The sequence below is a fragment of the Hevea brasiliensis genome, chromosome 14, assembly GCF_030052815.1.
Source record: "Hevea brasiliensis isolate MT/VB/25A 57/8 chromosome 14, ASM3005281v1, whole genome shotgun sequence".
NCBI lineage: Eukaryota > Viridiplantae > Streptophyta > Magnoliopsida > Malpighiales > Euphorbiaceae > Hevea > Hevea brasiliensis.
In genome coordinates, this window is record NC_079506.1 from 22,817,914 (window position 1) to 22,835,375 (window position 17,462).

Sequence of the window (17,462 nt, forward strand, 5' to 3'; positions counted from 1 at the left end):
AGAAGAAGGGTCACATTCAATACTATTGTATGAAGATGAAGAAAGATCTTGCAGAGTTTAAACAATTCAACAAGAGTCATGAAAAAGAAAAAAAAAAACTGATGCAATTGCAATGAATGATAGTGTTGATGGTGAATGTTTAAATGTGGATGATGATAAGGAGAAGGCAAAAGATTCATTACAAGATAAATGGTTAATGGATTCTGCTTGCCCATTCTATATTTGCTCAAAGGAGTGGTTTGATGTAATTGAACAAAAGAAATGAGGAAAAGTGAAGCTAGCCAATGGGAACAAGATGGAAATTGAAGGTGTTAAAAGAGTGAAGATCAAGGTACACGATGATCAAGTAAAAGTTTTCGATGAAGTGAGGTATGTTCCTAAATTTGAAAGAAACTTAATTTTCTTGGATAAGTTGGATTTTTTGAGTTATGAGTATTCGATTCATGGTAGAGTCATGAGAGTTAGCTGAGGTGCTCTTGTGATAATGAAGGGTGAGAAGATTGGTACAAAGAATCTCTACAAATTGGAAGGAAGCACAATGATTGGAAGAATGCAAGTGGAAGCAAATGGCAACATCAATAATCAAGAGTGCAAGGAAGTACCTAAGAGAAAATTGACTTTTGCAGGAATTGTAAAGACTAATTCCATTTGACTTGAAAGTGGAGATTGTTAGAGTTCAAGTCCAATTGGAATTAGGAAGTATAATTAGTTTAGGAAGTATAATTAGTTTAGAAAGTTTAGTAGAATTTAAATTATGAAGTTTAATAATTAGAGTTTTAATAGGACTAGGTTTTAGTGGCCTATATATATATATATATATATATATATATATAGTTGATTGGCCATTATATGAAATATATTGTAGAGAACTCACAAAGTGGAGAAGTGTATTGAATTCTCTGAGTTTTCTTTAAGTGATTTTGAGGGTGAGAAAAATAATTAGTAGCTGTAATTATTTTTCCTTGATAGTGAATTTTTTTGTGGAGTAGATTTACGCCGAATCACGTTAAATTTTGTGTTCTTTATTTTGTGTGATTGTGGCTTTTCACAATAATATGAAATAATTATTATTCTTTATTTACAATTGGCTCTATTAGATACTCAACATCTCACGGTTCAGGAGATGACTCCAGGACTGCATACCTTCTGCAAATAGTTACCGATTCTTATTCTTTTGCAGATTTACAACATGGTGCTGTCATATATTTGGGCTAATGATAAAACTGTCCAAGCAGCTCTTCATGTTCGGGAATTATGGCAAATAATAGTAATTAACAAAGAAAAAAGTGTATTGTATATTTGTCTTATATATAACAATTGCTTTGATAATCAGGGAACCATAAAGGGCTGGAAGTGATGCAACAGCAGCTTAAATTCCACTAATTACGCACTTGATATCACATCCGTGTTTCGTATCAACAAAACCTTACCAAGAAAGGCTTTCATGCTTTAATTTACAGGTATGCAATATGCATGAAGGATAAAGCTTTGGCAACTTCTACTAACATGGTCATTCATTTTCTCTTGTTTCATTTCCTAATCATTGCGCTTTAACTAGAATTCAAATTCATCAATTCCATCTCGAAAGTGATATCACTGAGCTAAATCTCATTAGTTCATCCTTTCATTTCCCCATTATCACACATCTGAGATTTTTTTTTAATTCATTTACGAGTGTAAACATCATATTTACCTCAATTTTGTAATCTACTGATCAAATTCTAAACTTGAATTTGAAATTTAATGCATCTTAACATTTATCAACATACATGTACAAAGGATGATCCGGTCCACCAAGCATTCCACACTTACGGGTTCTGAGAAAGGTTACTCTACTTCGCAGAGAGGCTGTTTATGTGATATTAACATATAAGAAAAGAATGAATGATTATATGCTTTAAGTGTAATAATGTTTGAATTTTTAATTTTTTAATTTCATGTCTTATATATGCAGTGGTGATCACGACATGGTTGTACCACATGTGGGCACACAACAATGGATAAAGTCTCTAAATTTAACTATTAAAGATGATTGGCGTCCATGGTTCGTCAATGGTCAAATTGCAGGGTTGGTTTTCAGATTGAACTTTTGATTATGATTTTGCAAATTTACTTCCATGTAATTATTTCATTTCCATGTTCTATTTCATGATCATTTGAAATTATCTTTGTAATTAATTTTGCTGCAGCTATGTAACTATGTATTCAAAGAACAAGTACATTTTGACGTATGCAACTGTTTAGGCAAGTAAAAGGCTTTGCTTCGTTCTCCCTTCATACATACTTATGAACTCTAACAAAAGCTATAAAAGGGAATTTTCCTTTTTCTTTTTTTAATTTTTTCTTAGTCATGAACAGGGAGCAGGTCACACAGCTCCAGAATACAAACCTGTGCAACGCCTTGCCATGGTTGATAGGTGGTTTGCAGATTATCTACTGTAGAATATAAACTTCTACCGAAAGGGAAATTTTTTTAATTAGATATTTTATTTGTTTTAATCTGTCATTTTTGTTTTGAGGGTCCGTTTTTCTGTTCGGTTATGTGGTCAATTTGCATTGCCGTCTCAGGCTCAGCTCCTAAAGAATGCATTGTTTTCGAGTTTGACAGGCATAACAATCAAATTTTATTTGCAAACAAAGATAAGTGCATGCCTTCATTTAGATCACCAAAAACATGCTTAGATTGATTACAAAAGAGTGATCAATATTTACATTTTTTTATTGAAAGAGCAAGCCTTCTAAACCATAAGAAGTACATGTGTAGATGGAAGAACCAGACCATTAAAACACACATATTATGACAAACAGAGATGTTTTGTGGAGATCAGAAAGCCAAGCCAGAATCACTGAACTTCTGCTCAGTTATTTGGTCAATTCGAGCTGCCATTTCAGCTGTCAAATAGTTTTTCCCATCACCAACCTTACCTCTCCTGAAAAATGCATTGTTTTCAATTCTGAAAGGTCCTGCTGCAGAAGTGTGCTTTTTACTCTTATTCACCTCCAAATTGCTAAGAAACTCAAAGCTGCACAAGTGAACAACTTTCTGCACCAATCCTTGTCTTTCTTCTTCCATGGAGAAAGGGCAACCCATGAACTCTGTCATTCTCTTGACATGGGAGAAGGTATCATTCTGTAAATCCTCATATTTGATAAACAGTACTCTCTCTGGAAATTGAAGGCTTGCTTTCCAATACCCCAAAACATGATCCCAGTAAGGCCCGTAAGGAATAACTCCTTCACAAAATTTCTCATATGCCTCCTCCAATGGAAAGGCTTCTGCGCTTGTACCTCTCATCTTACCAGAAAAGTGCCACAACGAAATTAACAAATCCTTGGGATCCCTACAAATGTAAATAATTTTACACTTGGACTCTATTATAGACTTGGGCAAGGAGTTGTAGGGAATGTGAGTGGCTACAAGTGGAAGGTCTGGGTCTCTGTTATAAGCTAAATGATCAATTAAGGGCACAATATCATGCGGCAGTTCGGTAAGTAAAGGATTTGTAGAGGATTCGCTGAACTGCTTTCTCGTCAGAATGGCGAAACATAGGGCTTTAAGCCAAGTTGTACCAGATTTTGGATGGCTGCAAGTGATAATATCAGTAGGCTGAGCTATGAAGTGTTCCTGTGCTGACATGATGCCTTCCAAGTAAGCTGGAAAGCACCAAAAGCCTTGATATTGATGGAGCTGTTGAGAGTACTGTCGCTCTTCTTGAGAAAGGGTTGAGATGATGGTATGATTTCTTGGAGAGGCATTGTTTCCTGAAACAGGAACATTACTCTTCTTGGAGAAAATTGAATCTGATTCCATATGAAGAATCAGATAGGATCAAGAACTATCGATTTGAAAGATCTCAAATGGTCAAATAAGCTCGAGAACCATTGATTTGAAAGATCTCAAATGGGCTACAGACTATAATAGAGGAACTAAGTTTAGCACGAAATTGTAGATCTTGGGCTAGCGGGGACAAGATAATCTTTTTGATAATGACTTGGTGATTCTACTCTGTTTATCATAAGAACATTTAATTCCACGTTTTAATTGGATGGCTATTTCGCCAAATTCAAAACACAAACACTAAATTAGAATTCATTAATTATTTTTATTAGAATAATAAATTACTACTAAAATAACTTAAGAAAACTGACATCACAGCTAATCCTTATTTTATCACAAATTGGTGGAGGCATGCACCTGCAATGTGGCCCTTGTCATTTTTTTAATCCAATGTGCAGTTCACAGGTCATTTTCTTCCCATCATTCACCTAAAAATGTACAAGAAAACGTTTTTGTTGAAGGATATTGACGCCATATTTATTATTATTATTTTTTTTTAAAATGAATTTATCTTTGTCGCTTCTTCTCCTCACTTCTATGTTTCACGTTTGATTTGATTACTCGAGTTAAAAAAAAAAAACAATAAAACGACCAATTGTTGAGATGTGATTAAAAGGCCTGCTGTTTTAGTTATAGGGAGCCGCGCCCATCTTCATTTTGAGTAACAATTTTTATAGTGAATTGAGTGAATCTCTTTCTCTTCCTCTTTATTTCTTTGATCTTCCCCGTAAATGGAAATAAAAAATGGGAAAATTGTAATTGGAATTCAGAAATTAGATTTGGAATTCCAAAATTAGAAGTTAGATTTTATGAATTCACAATTTACGTATGCATTCAATCACACAAATAAAATAAAAGTCGTTAAAATTTAATAAAAATTTCATCAAAATCTCTGTTAATTTATAATAAATATCAAAGCTTAATAAAATCGCTATAAATGAATTTAAATATTTACTTGAGTTTTGAGTTCTTGAGCTTTTAAATTTTTAAGGATATATTGTAAACCTATTAACGGTTATTATTTGTTATTTTGATGAAAATCTGTTTTGGACAAGAGTTAATTTTCTATTTTATTTATTAGCATAATACCCATGGGCAATTTATAATTTTTATTTTTTATTTAATTTTTAATTATATTTTAAATAAATAAATTATTATTATTATATTAATTTTAAATTAAAATTTCTTTCTTATTTAATTTAATTTGAATAAATTTTTAATTATCATAATAATAAATTATTAATTAATTTATGTTATAATTAATTAAAATACCTATTTAATTTAATTTTCATGATTATTTTATTTAAAATGTAATTAAAGTACTTTATTTAAAAAATAATTTAAATTTTATGAAATTTTTATATTTTATCTCATAATTTATGTAAATCGATATTTATTTTTTTATAAATTATAAAAAATATGTTAAATTAATGACAAAATAATATTATTTTTAAAATGTATAAATATAATATATTTTGTTATTAATATAATAAAAATTTATCAAATTGCTAACGATGAATTGAATTATTTAATTTCAGAAATAATGAAAATATATAATAATAATATTATTAATTAAAAATAACATTCTATTATATTATTTTTAAAATTAAATGTAAATTTTTTTTATTAAATAATTATTTGACAAAAATAGTTATAATTTTACATAAATTTATAATATAAAATAAATACATTTCATAAAAATTATAATTTTAAAATGTCATAATTTTCTATTATTAAAATAAATACTATAAATACATTCTATTTTTCAAAAGGTAGATTTCATGATTTTAATATTGTAACTTTAATTGTTGTTAATCATCTTTATTTATAGTTAAATTTTCAATCTTATTATATTTGTAATTTATCTTTAAAATTTTAATTAAGAGATAATTTATGCACTAAGATATAGAAATTTGATGAAAATTAATAATAATAAAATATAGATAATTAAAATATTAATTATAATTATATTCGATATATAATTATAATGAAATAAGATATTCAAAGTTTAAGAAATATTAAATAACAAATTTTAAAAAATTAATAATTAAATAAATATTAATTAGATATATTTAAATAAATAAATTTTGAAAATTATAACTAATAACTTTGAAAGAAATAATAAAATATAAAAAAGATTTGAGCACATTTAGGTTAAATAAAAATACTTGATAAAAGAAGAGTACTTGATGTGTATCAAAAAACTTTTATGATACTATATATTAATAAATAAATGAAAATTATTTAAATAAAAAATAATTTATAGCTGAATATTATTTAATTAAAAATTTGTAATAAAAACATTTAAATTTAATTTTTTAAAAGTAAAATATTTCTTATTTACTTAGTCATTTCAATTAAATGGCCATAAGTCGGCCATGATGATAATGATAATAATGATAATAAGCATTAATTAATTTTAAAAAAGTAAAATAAAAAGAATATTAAATTATTAATATAAAAAATAATATATACTAATTATAAATAAGTCAAATTTTTATATTCTATTTTTATAACTTTTTATATAGACTATATTTTTGTCTCTCAAAATTTTTAACAAATATTTTATAATAAAAAATATAATAATGCAATAAAAATATTTGTTAAATATATAAAATAATTTAAGATTGATTAAATTATATGATAGTTGATTATTAGATCATAAATTAATGATTAATTTTCTTTAAATTAATGGACATTAATGACCTATTATTATTATTATTATTATTATTATTATTATTATTATTATTATTATTATTATTATTATTAAGGGCAATATTTGGTAAATAATGTTTCTGTAAAAATAAATTTATAAAAAAAATAATATAAATAAATTTTAAATATTACATTTAATAATAACATTTCTTCATTTTTAAAACTCAAAATTAAAAAAAAAAAATTTAAATCATAAATGTTAAAGTAATATTGTAAATAATAATAATATTAATAATAATTATTATTATTATAAGAGAAATAAAAAAATAATAGTTAGCATTTATAAAATAATATAAATAATTTTTAAATATTACATTTAATTACTAAATATCTTAATTTTTTTAAAAAATAGTAATTTGAATCATAAATATTAAGGTAATATTATAAATAATAATGATAATTAAAAGATAAATAAAAAATTAAATAATAATTAATATAAAGAAGAATATTTGTGATTAATTATGAAATCATAAATTAATAGTCAATGTTCCTTAAATTAATAGTCATCAATTACCTTTTATTATTATTATTATTATTATTATTATTATTATTATTATTATTATTATTATTATTATTATTACCACTGAAGGTAACACGTGATAAATAATATTTTACATAAATAAATTTATAAAAAAATAATATAAATAATTTTTAAATATTATATTTTATCATAAAATGTCTTAATTTTTTAAAAATCAGATTTTAAAGAAAATAATATTTTAACTCATAAATGTTAACGTAGTATTATAAATAATAATAATAATAATAATTAAAAGAAGAATAAAAATTAAATAATAATTAGTATTTACAGAATAAAAAATAATTAGTATTTACAGAATAATATAAATAATTTATAAATATTGCATTTAATTACAAAATGTCTTAATTTTTTAAAAATTAAATTAAAAATAATAATAATTTGAATCATAAGTTTTAAGGTAGTATTTTAAATAATAATGATAATTAAAAGATAATTAAAAAATTAAATAATAATTAGTATAAAAAAAGTATTTATCAAAAGCAATACGTAAATTTTTTTTTTAAGAAAAGTGTTACATGTCATTATCATTTCCGTGTGAATACATTCCTAATATATATATATATATATATATATATATATATATATATATATATATATATATATATATATATATATATAATTTTTCTAAATAATAATAAAACAATATAATATGATTAATACTAATATTAATTATTTATTAATTATACTATAAAGAATATCAAAAAAATAATAAAAATTAAATATTAACATAAATTTCTTATTTTTCATTACTATGAAAATAAAATTTCATTTCATTATTTCATTACTCATTATATATATATAACATTTAATATATAATTAAAAATACATTTTTATTAAATATGTGTTAAAATAAAATAAAATCAACGTAAATTAAAATTTATTAAATATATAAAAAAAAGCGAGAGGATAAATTATTTAGCTCTATGTGATAAGAGGACAAAATATTTAACTCCATATGATAATTTTTATACTATAATTCTAAATTTATTTTATTAATTTTAAGATGCATAATTCTTAAATTTTTATAATTAAATGAAATAATAAAAAATTTAAGAATCCTTAAATGAGAAATTTATAAATTTTTAAAATATATCTACTATTTTTAATTAGTTAGCCGTAAAAATTATAGTAATAATGATAATAGTAAAAATATTTAAAAGGAAAGTGTTACATGTCATTTTCTTGTGAATACATTCATATTTTATATATATATTTAAGGATTATATTTAGAAAATTAAATTATATAATAATTGTATATTATAAATTTCAAAAAATATAAAAAAAATAGTCATTAATAAATTTAATTAAAAATTATCAATTAATATAAATATGATAAATTTAAAATTTTACCTCCTCTTAAATTTGTTTTATAAAAATATGGATCAATTCTTTATCAGAAAGTGAAAATACAACACATAAAATTAGTATATATTTTTATTAGGTAAAATTAATAAATTAGTTCAATTAATTCTTAATTTTTCATTTCTCTAATTAAATTGAACTTTTCAAATAATAATAATAATAATAATAATAATAATAATAATAATAGCTATTTATTATAGTATTAAAGTATAATAATTAAATAATTTATAAATTATATATACGAAATTAATAACTTAATCATAATTTAAAGAAATTATATAATTAATTAATAAAAAATAAAAATTCAAGTGGGGTAGGTGTGCATGTGTGTGTGTATGTGTGTGTATATATATATATATATATATAATTTTTTTAAATAATAATAAAATAATATAATATGATTCATATTAATATTAGTTATTTATTAATTATACTGTAAATAATATCAAAAAAATAATGAAAATTGAATATTAACATAAATTTCTTATTTTTCATTACCATGAAAATAAAATTTTATTTCATTTTTTCATAATTCATTTTATAAATATAACATTCAATATATAATTAAAAATATGTTTTTATTAAATATGTATTAAAATAAAATAAAATCAATGTAAATTAAAATTTATTAAATATATAAAAAATAGAGAGAGGATAAATTATTTAACTCCATGTGATAATAGGACAAAATATTTAACTCCATGTGATAATTTTTATAGTATAATTTTAAATTAGTTTATTAATTTTAAGATGTATAATTCTTAAATTTTTATAATTAAATAAAATAATAAAAAATTTAAGAATGCTTAAATGAGAAATTTATAAACTTTTAAAATATATCTGCTATTTTTAATTAGTTAGTCATCAAAATTATAGTAATAATGGTAATAATAAAGATATTTAAAAGGAAATTAGAATTAAATAAAAAATGAAATTAAATATTTAATATAAAAGAAAATAATTACTTACATTAATTATTATAATTGTTAAATATAATAATTTTTGTATAGTAAGTGCCATGTGGTAGCATTAAAATTTAGAGTACCACATAGCAACAGCAAGGGAAAACATTACTTCTTTATATATATATATATATAATTAGCATATGTGGCAAAGCAATAAATTTAATTTAATATTGCCATTTGATATAAATGTAATGATTTTAGAATCTTACGTGGCAGCCTAAGAGAAAACTTAACTACTTTAAATATTGTCACGTGATATAAATATAAAGATTTTGGAATCCAACGTGACAGCACCGGGAGAACACGACTCTGCTTTATATATATATATATATATATATATATATATATATATATATATATATATATATATATATATATATATATATATATATATATATATATATATATATATGTAGATTTTCTATCAAAGCTTAATTGCACATTTTAAGCGTTAAATTTTTGTAAACCATTTTTGTAAGGCGATAATTATAATTATAATTATAAAAAAAGATAATTATAATGGACGTACACCAAAATTAAATAGCAACTTTCAACTTCCACCTTAGAAAAAAAAATAAATTTAATTTTGAAAGAAATGTGTAAAAGAGAAAAAAAAATAAAAGAAACAATAAATTTATTTTGAAAGATATATGTAAAAAGGCAATGTTCTTTTTTTCTTATTTGGAAACTATATCAGGAAAATTTTTCAAAAATAAAATTAAAATTGAAGATTTTCTAATAAAATATTGAAGTGAGAGTAAAACTAAAACAATCCTCCACTCACGTTGTTTTATTAAATTAAATAATTTATATTATTAAATTATTTTTAGAATTAATAAATTTTATTTTTAATGTATATTAAATAAAATCTATTAATAAATTAGTGAATAAATTATTTTAAAAAAAAAGACATATAATTTAATATAAACTCAACTCAACTCAACTAAACCTTTATCCCAAAAATTTGGGGTTGGCTATATGGATTCTCTTTCTCCAGTTTAAACGATTTTGGCTTAAATCCTCAGAAATGTGTAATGCTTCTAGGTCATGTTGTACTACTCTTCTCCACGTCAGTTTAAGTCTACCCATTCTTTTCTTTCTATCTCTACCCTAATGTGCTCTACTTATCTAACTGGAGCCTCCATATGTCTACACTTCACATGACCAAATTACCTCAATCTCCCTTCTCTCAACTTATCCTCAATTGGTACCACTCCTACCTTTTCTCTAATACTCTCATTACGGACTTTATCTAGTCTAGTATGGCCACTCATCCACCTTAACATTCTCATCTCCGCAATTCTTATCTTAGATACATACAACTCCTTCAGTGCCTAATACTCACTACCATATAACATGATTGGTCGTATGGCTGTACGGTAAAATTTTCCTTTCAACTTATTGGGAATTTTGCGATTACATAAAACTCCCGTGGCACGTCTCCACTTCAACCATCCGGCTTTAATCCTATGACTAACATCCTCCTCACATCTCCTATCTATTTGAAGGACTGAGTCGAGATATTTAAAGTAATTACTTTGGGACATTATCACTCTATCCAAACTAACTCCTTCCCTATCACCAGTTCGGCCTTCACTGAACTTGCAATGCATGTATTTTGCTTTCATTTTACTTAACTTGAAGCCCTTTTGACTCTAAAATACTTCTCCAAAGCTTTAGCTTTCTATTAACTCCTTCTTGCGTTTCATCTATCAGAACTATATCATCTACAAACATCATGCACCAAGAGATACTTTCTTGTATATATTTCGTTAATTCATCTAAAACTAATGTAAAAAGGTAAGGGCTTACAGCTGAACCTTGGTGTAATCCAACTGAGATAGGAAAATCTCTTGTGTCTACTCCCACTGTATGTACAATAGTAGTTGCTCCTTCATATATGTCTTTCAATACTTGTATGTACCTAATAGATACCCCCTTTTGTTCTAACACTCTCCATAAGACATCTCTTGGAGCACTATCATAAGCTTTCTCCAAATCTATAAAAATCATGTGTAAATCTTTCCTCGCATCTCTATATTTCTCCATCAAGCTTCTAATAAGAAAGATCGCTTCCATAGTTAAACGACTAGGCATGAAGCCAAATTGATTGGGAGAGATAGAAGTATCATGACGTAGTCGATGTTCCACAAGTCTCTCCCACAACTTCATAGTATGGCTTATGAGTTTAATTTCCCTATAGTTTGAGCAACTCTGTATGTCTCCCTTATTTTTAAAAATAGGTACTAAAATACTCCTTCTTCATTCATCAAGCATTTTCTTTGAACTTAGAATCTTATTAAACAATTTAGTTAACTATCTCACTCCCATATCACCCAAACACTTCTACACTTCAATTGGTATTCCATTCGGTCCACAGGCTTTACCCACTTTCATTCTCTTAAGTGCTTCATTTACTTCTAAAGATCTAATTCTTCTAGTATAATTCACATTCTGTTCTATTGCTCTATAGTTTATATTCACGCTATTACCATTTTGACTATTATTAAAGAGATCATCAAAATAATTACTCCATCTTTCTTTAATGTCTTCATCTTTCACCAACACGTTTCCTTCCTTATCCTTAATACATCTAACTTGATTGAGATCTTCACATTTCTTTTTTCTCCTCCTTGCTAATCTATAAATATCTTTCTCCCCTTCTTTAGTTCCAAGTTTCTGATATAACTTTTCAAAGGCCTGCGCTTTTGCTTGACTAACTGTCTTTTTTGCTTCTTTCTTTGCTATCTTTTACTGTTCATATGCCTCATTATTATCACACTTAGGTAATTTCTTATACCATTCTCTCTTTCTCTTCACTACCTTTTGTACATCCTCATTCTACCATCATCTCTCTTTTGAGGGTGGCCCATGTCTTATAGACTCTCCAAGTACTTTTCTAGCTACTTTCTAATCTTTGATGCCATCTGTATCCACATATCATTGGCTTCCATATCCAGCTTACATGCTTCAGACTTGAGAAGCTCATTTTTGAACTTCACTTGCTTTACTCCTTTGAACTCCTACCACTTTGTTCGAGCTACACTATTTCTTCTAACCTTACTTGAATTATTCCTAAACTTAACATCCAAGATCACTAACCGATGTTGACTTGTTAAAGCCTCTCCCGGAATGACCTTACAATCCTTGCATAGAGCTCTATTTGTCTTCCTGGTTAAGAGGAAGTCAATTTGGCTTCTATGTTGCCCACTTTTAAAAGTCACTAAATGTGACTCTCTTTTAATAAAGTAAGTATTTGCTAGTATTAGGTCGTCTGCCATAGCAAAATTCAGAATGCTTTTTTCCTCCTCATTTAGATTGCGAAATCCAAAACCTCCATAAACATTCTCATAGCCTTGCCTATCACTTCCTACATGTCCATTCAAATCTCCACCGATGAAAACATTCTCTTCATTCGATATGCTTTGCATTAGATCATCCATATCTTCCCAAAACCTTTGTTTACTCTCACTATCTAGTCCTATTTGTGGGGCATAAGTACTAACTACATTTATTATTTCTCCTTCTAGTACTAGCTTTACTAGTATAATTCTATCCCCTACTCTTTTTACAGCTATTACAACATCTTCCAATGTCCTGTCTATGATTATGCTTACACCATTCTTATTTCTCTCCTTTCTGGTAAACTACAGTTTGTACCCTAAATTACCCACTTCCTTACTTTTCTCTCATACCCATTTAGTCTCCTGAATGCAAGCAATATTCATCATTCTTTTTTCCAAGGTATCCACAAGCTCCATTAATTTTCCTGTAAGTGATTCAATATTCCAAGTATCAACCCTTATTCTCCTCCTATCATGTTCCTTCCTAATTGATCTCCTTCTATGATATCTTCTATTGCTCTCTATGTCTATCTGATGTTCTATTCTACTATATATTCTACTATCTGTCCTATGGACTAACTTCTTTACCTACATCTGTCCATGATGTGGAAATCCTTGCTCATTTAACAACACACCCGAGCGCCTGCATGGCTCGTCGCTTTCGGTGAACACCCTACACCCTTGCATATTTCTCACTACACTCGGACTCCGATGTAACGCGTCGTAAGTAGAGAACGCTCCAACGTTTATATCATTTGAATCCATATCATAACGTTTATAATTTAATATAAATAAAAAAAAAATAAATCTACCATTTTGGCACGAGAAAGTGATTATTAAATTGTACGTACACGTGAGGCCCAAAACCTTTGTTCCCTAATCAGATATAATAATATTTTTTTTTTATCGACCAATCAGATATAATTATTCATTAGCTGTCAACTGAACATCTGTGTAGACATTATTACTCCTAACAAGATCAATAAACATCCAAGAAGAGTGAGTGTCTTTCCAAGCAATGAAACGACAAATGGAAGCAACTTCATTGATTACAGCAACGTTTTTGAATGTTGTTCTTGGTTTGATCTTCACTAACGTTGTTGTTTCACAAGCAATCATCAAGACTATTGTAAATCAAACTAAATCAAAATATTTTTTTATTCAATTGTTTATTAAGAATTTTTTCTTGCTATACATGATATTTGCATAAAAAATAAATATATAAAACTTTGGTTAATTTAATTATTTTAATTTTTTACTAGAAGACTAAGTGTTTGTTTAGCATTAAAGTTCGAGGGCTAAAATTTTTTTTTTAAAAAAAATCATTTTTATGCTATTAAAAAATAGTTTGAAAAAAATTATTTTATTATTTTAGTATTCTTCTTATTAAAACTTGTTAAATTTAATTTTAAATTATTTTTTAATACTCTTTAACTAATATATTTTAAAAAATATATATTTTTTAAAGAACGGCTCAAACGGCAATGTCATACAGCTCCTAAAACATGTTTAATTCCATCTACTAAATTCTAATATATCCAATTTATAGTAAAAAAAAATTCATAATTAATTACCTATCCACATAAATTAATTATTTGAAATTGCTTCCACAATATTTATAACGTTGGCATCACAATGTGCACAATTTTTTCACTTTTTTTTTCCAAAATTTTATCATAAATTTATTTTAAAAAATTACATTGCAGGTATTGAAGTTGGAGACGAGCCGCTAACTAATATTAGGGTGGCTAGCCATTCTAATTTAATTTATTTTGTACTTGAGTTGGAAATAACTTCATATAAAGTTTTGTTTTAGCGTGTGATGATTAGACTAATTGGTTGAATTCAGGGGTTTCTTTTGGGTAACCCTTATACTGATGTAGGCATTGACATGAACGCAAGAATTCAATTTGCTCACAGAATGACACTTTTATCAGACCAACTTTACAAGGTCAGTTGCTCTCTATGATTATTGTATTCTTTATTTTTATTTTTAATCTATTACAATTTTTTCATTTTTATTTTTATAGAAAATAAGTGAAATTTATCAATAAATATTGAGTGTAATGGTAAAGCTCATTGCGTTCTTAAGGAAGAACTCAAGTTTGATATTTGAAAAATGTATTGTTGAGAGGGGCAGCCACGAACTCTAAAGAGATTAATCTTCTATGAACTGTAAAACAAATATAAAAAAAACTCTAATATAAAAAAATAATAATAAGCAAAATATGCTTAATTATATATATATATATATATATATATATATATATATATATATATATGAAATGCTGTATTTAATTATTTTTTATTGACAAATTTTAAAAAAAAAATTTATATATATTGATTATAAATATAAAATTAAAGAGTGTAATAAGTCAAAAGTAAAAGATAATGGATATAATAGTCCAAATTAAAGAATTGTTAGTAAACTTTATCTAAAATATTTCAAGGACATATATTGGGGCATTTAATTTGTTAAAAATTGGTGCAAATATAAACATAATTTATTGATTTAGAGAAGTATACCTTCTTAGTTAAGCCATAAGTGTCATCTAATAATGATATTTTGTAAAATTGTTTGAGATATATCTTCTTAAATGCATTTTTTGAAAATCAACTTTAAAAATTAATGTGCAATGTCTTTATGTTTTCCAGTCGACTAAAGAAGATTGCAATGGCGAGTACTTTTTCGCCCCAGATCCAAGCAATGTAGCTTGTATTACTAATCTCCAAGCTGTCAAAAATGTGAGAGGAATTAAAACTCTATTTCCTTAATTAAGATATGTTTCTTATGCAGTTATACTTCAAGATTACTTAAAAAGCAGCTTTCTTATCTCATAGTGCCTTGAAAAGATATATCTTCCCAATGTATTGGAGCCAAAATGTTCTGAATTTCTTTCTTCAAAACCAATTAAACTAGAGTGGAATACTCGGGACAGTCATCTGGAAAAGACTTTTCTTGATGTTCTTATTTCAACTGCTTAGCTTCCACAGCCATGGTGTCGGGTAAGTCTCTTTCTAGCTCTCTGCAAGTAACAATCGATAGATATGTAATAATTGTTATTCTTTTTTCACAATTGGCTCTCCGTACCTTCTGCAAATAGTTACTGATTCTTATTCTTTTGCAGATTTACAACATGGTGCCGTCATATATTTGGGCTAATGATAAAACTGTTCAAGCAGCTCTTCATGTTCGAGAGGTATGGCAAATAATATTAATTAACAAAGAAAAAAGTGTATTGTATATTTATCTTATATATAGCAATTGCTTTGATAACCAGGGAACCATAAAGGGTTGGGAGAGATGCAATAGCTGCTTAAATTCCACTAATTACGCACATGATATCACATCCAGTGTTTCGTATCAACAAAACCTTACCAAGAAAGGCTTTCATGCTTTAATTTACAGGCATGCAATATGCATAAAGGATAAAGCTTAGGCAACTTCTGCTAACATGGTCATTCATTTTCTCTCTGTTTCATTTCCTAATCATTGTGCTTTAACTAGAATTCAAATTCATCAATTCCATAATGAAAATGATATTACTGAACTAAATCTCATTAGTTTATGCTTTCATTTCCCAATTATCACACATTTGAGATTTTTTTTTAATCCATTTACGAGTGTAACCATCATATTTATCTCAATCTTGTAATCTACTGATCAAATTCTAAACTTTAATTTGAAATTTGATACATCTTAGCATTTATCAACATACATGTATAAAGGATGATCCGGTGTACAAAGTATTCCACACTTATGGGGAGAAAGGTTACTCTACTTCTCTGAGAGATTGTTTCTGTGATATTCACATATAAGAAAAGAATGAATGATTATGTGCTTTAAGTGTAATAATGCTTGAATTTTTAATTTTTAATTTTTAATTTCATGTCTTATATATGCAGTGGTGATCACGACATAGTTGTACCACATGTGGGCACACAACAATGGATAAATTCTCTAAATTTAACCATTAAAGATGATTGGCGTCCATGGTTCGTCAATACTCAAATTGCAGGGTTGGTTTTCAGATTGAACTTTTGATTATGATTTTGCAAATTTACTTCCATGTAATTATATTGCATACAACATTTTGATGTATGCAACTGTTAAGGCAAGTAGAAGGCTTTGCTTCGTTCTCCCTTCATACATACTTATGAAATCTAACAAAAGCTATAAAAGGAAAATTTCATCTTTTTTTTTTAATATTTTCTTGATCATGAACAGGGAGCAGGTCACACAGCTCTAGAATACAAACCTATGCAATGCCTTGCCATGGTTGATAGGTGGTTTGCAGATTATCTACTGTAGAATATAAACTTCTACCGAAAAGGAAATTTTTTTTAATTAGACATTTCATTTGTTTTAATTTGTCATTTTTGTTGTGAGGGTCCATTTTTCTGTTTGGTTATGTGGTCAATTTGCATTGCTGTCTCAGGCTTAGCTCCTAAAGAATGCATTGTTTTCGAGTTTGACAGGCATAACAATCAAATTTTATTTGCAAACAAAGATAAGCGCATGCCGTCATTTAGATCACCAAAAACACGCTTTGATTGATTACAAAAGAGTGATCAATGTTTGACATTTTTTTTTATTGAAAGAGCAAGCCTTCTAAACCACAAGAAGTACATGTCTAGATGGAAGAAACGGACCATTAAAACACACAAATTATGACAAACAGAGATGTTTTATGGAG

The 17,462-nt window shown here is 26.3% G+C and overlaps 2 protein-coding genes and 1 long non-coding RNA gene across 3 annotated transcripts; 2 read left to right on the forward strand and 1 right to left on the reverse strand.

Moving 5' to 3' along the window:
* Positions 1 to 2,665: 2,665 nt before the first annotated feature.
* LOC110637281 (flavonol sulfotransferase-like) lies at positions 2,666 to 3,900 on the reverse strand. The gene has a single exon (XM_021787318.2). It carries the CDS (start codon positions 3,809 to 3,811, stop codon positions 2,825 to 2,827), a length of 987 nt encoding a protein of 328 aa, XP_021643010.2. The 5' UTR covers positions 3,812 to 3,900; the 3' UTR covers positions 2,666 to 2,824.
* A 10,266-nt stretch (positions 3,901 to 14,166) lies between these two features.
* LOC131172641 (serine carboxypeptidase-like 16) lies at positions 14,167 to 15,765 on the forward strand. Its single transcript, XM_058134019.1, has 3 exons — positions 14,167 to 14,716; positions 15,421 to 15,510; positions 15,607 to 15,765. The coding sequence occupies exons 1-3, from the start codon at positions 14,657 to 14,659 to the stop codon at positions 15,748 to 15,750; spliced, it is 294 nt and encodes a 97-aa protein (XP_057990002.1). The 5' UTR covers positions 14,167 to 14,656; the 3' UTR covers positions 15,751 to 15,765.
* A 132-nt stretch (positions 15,766 to 15,897) lies between these two features.
* LOC131172642 (uncharacterized) lies at positions 15,898 to 17,280 on the forward strand. Its single transcript, XR_009143211.1, has 2 exons — positions 15,898 to 15,965; positions 16,047 to 17,280. It is a non-coding gene; the product is annotated as an uncharacterized LOC131172642 (long non-coding RNA).
* The last annotated feature ends 182 nt before the right edge of the window (positions 17,281 to 17,462 follow it).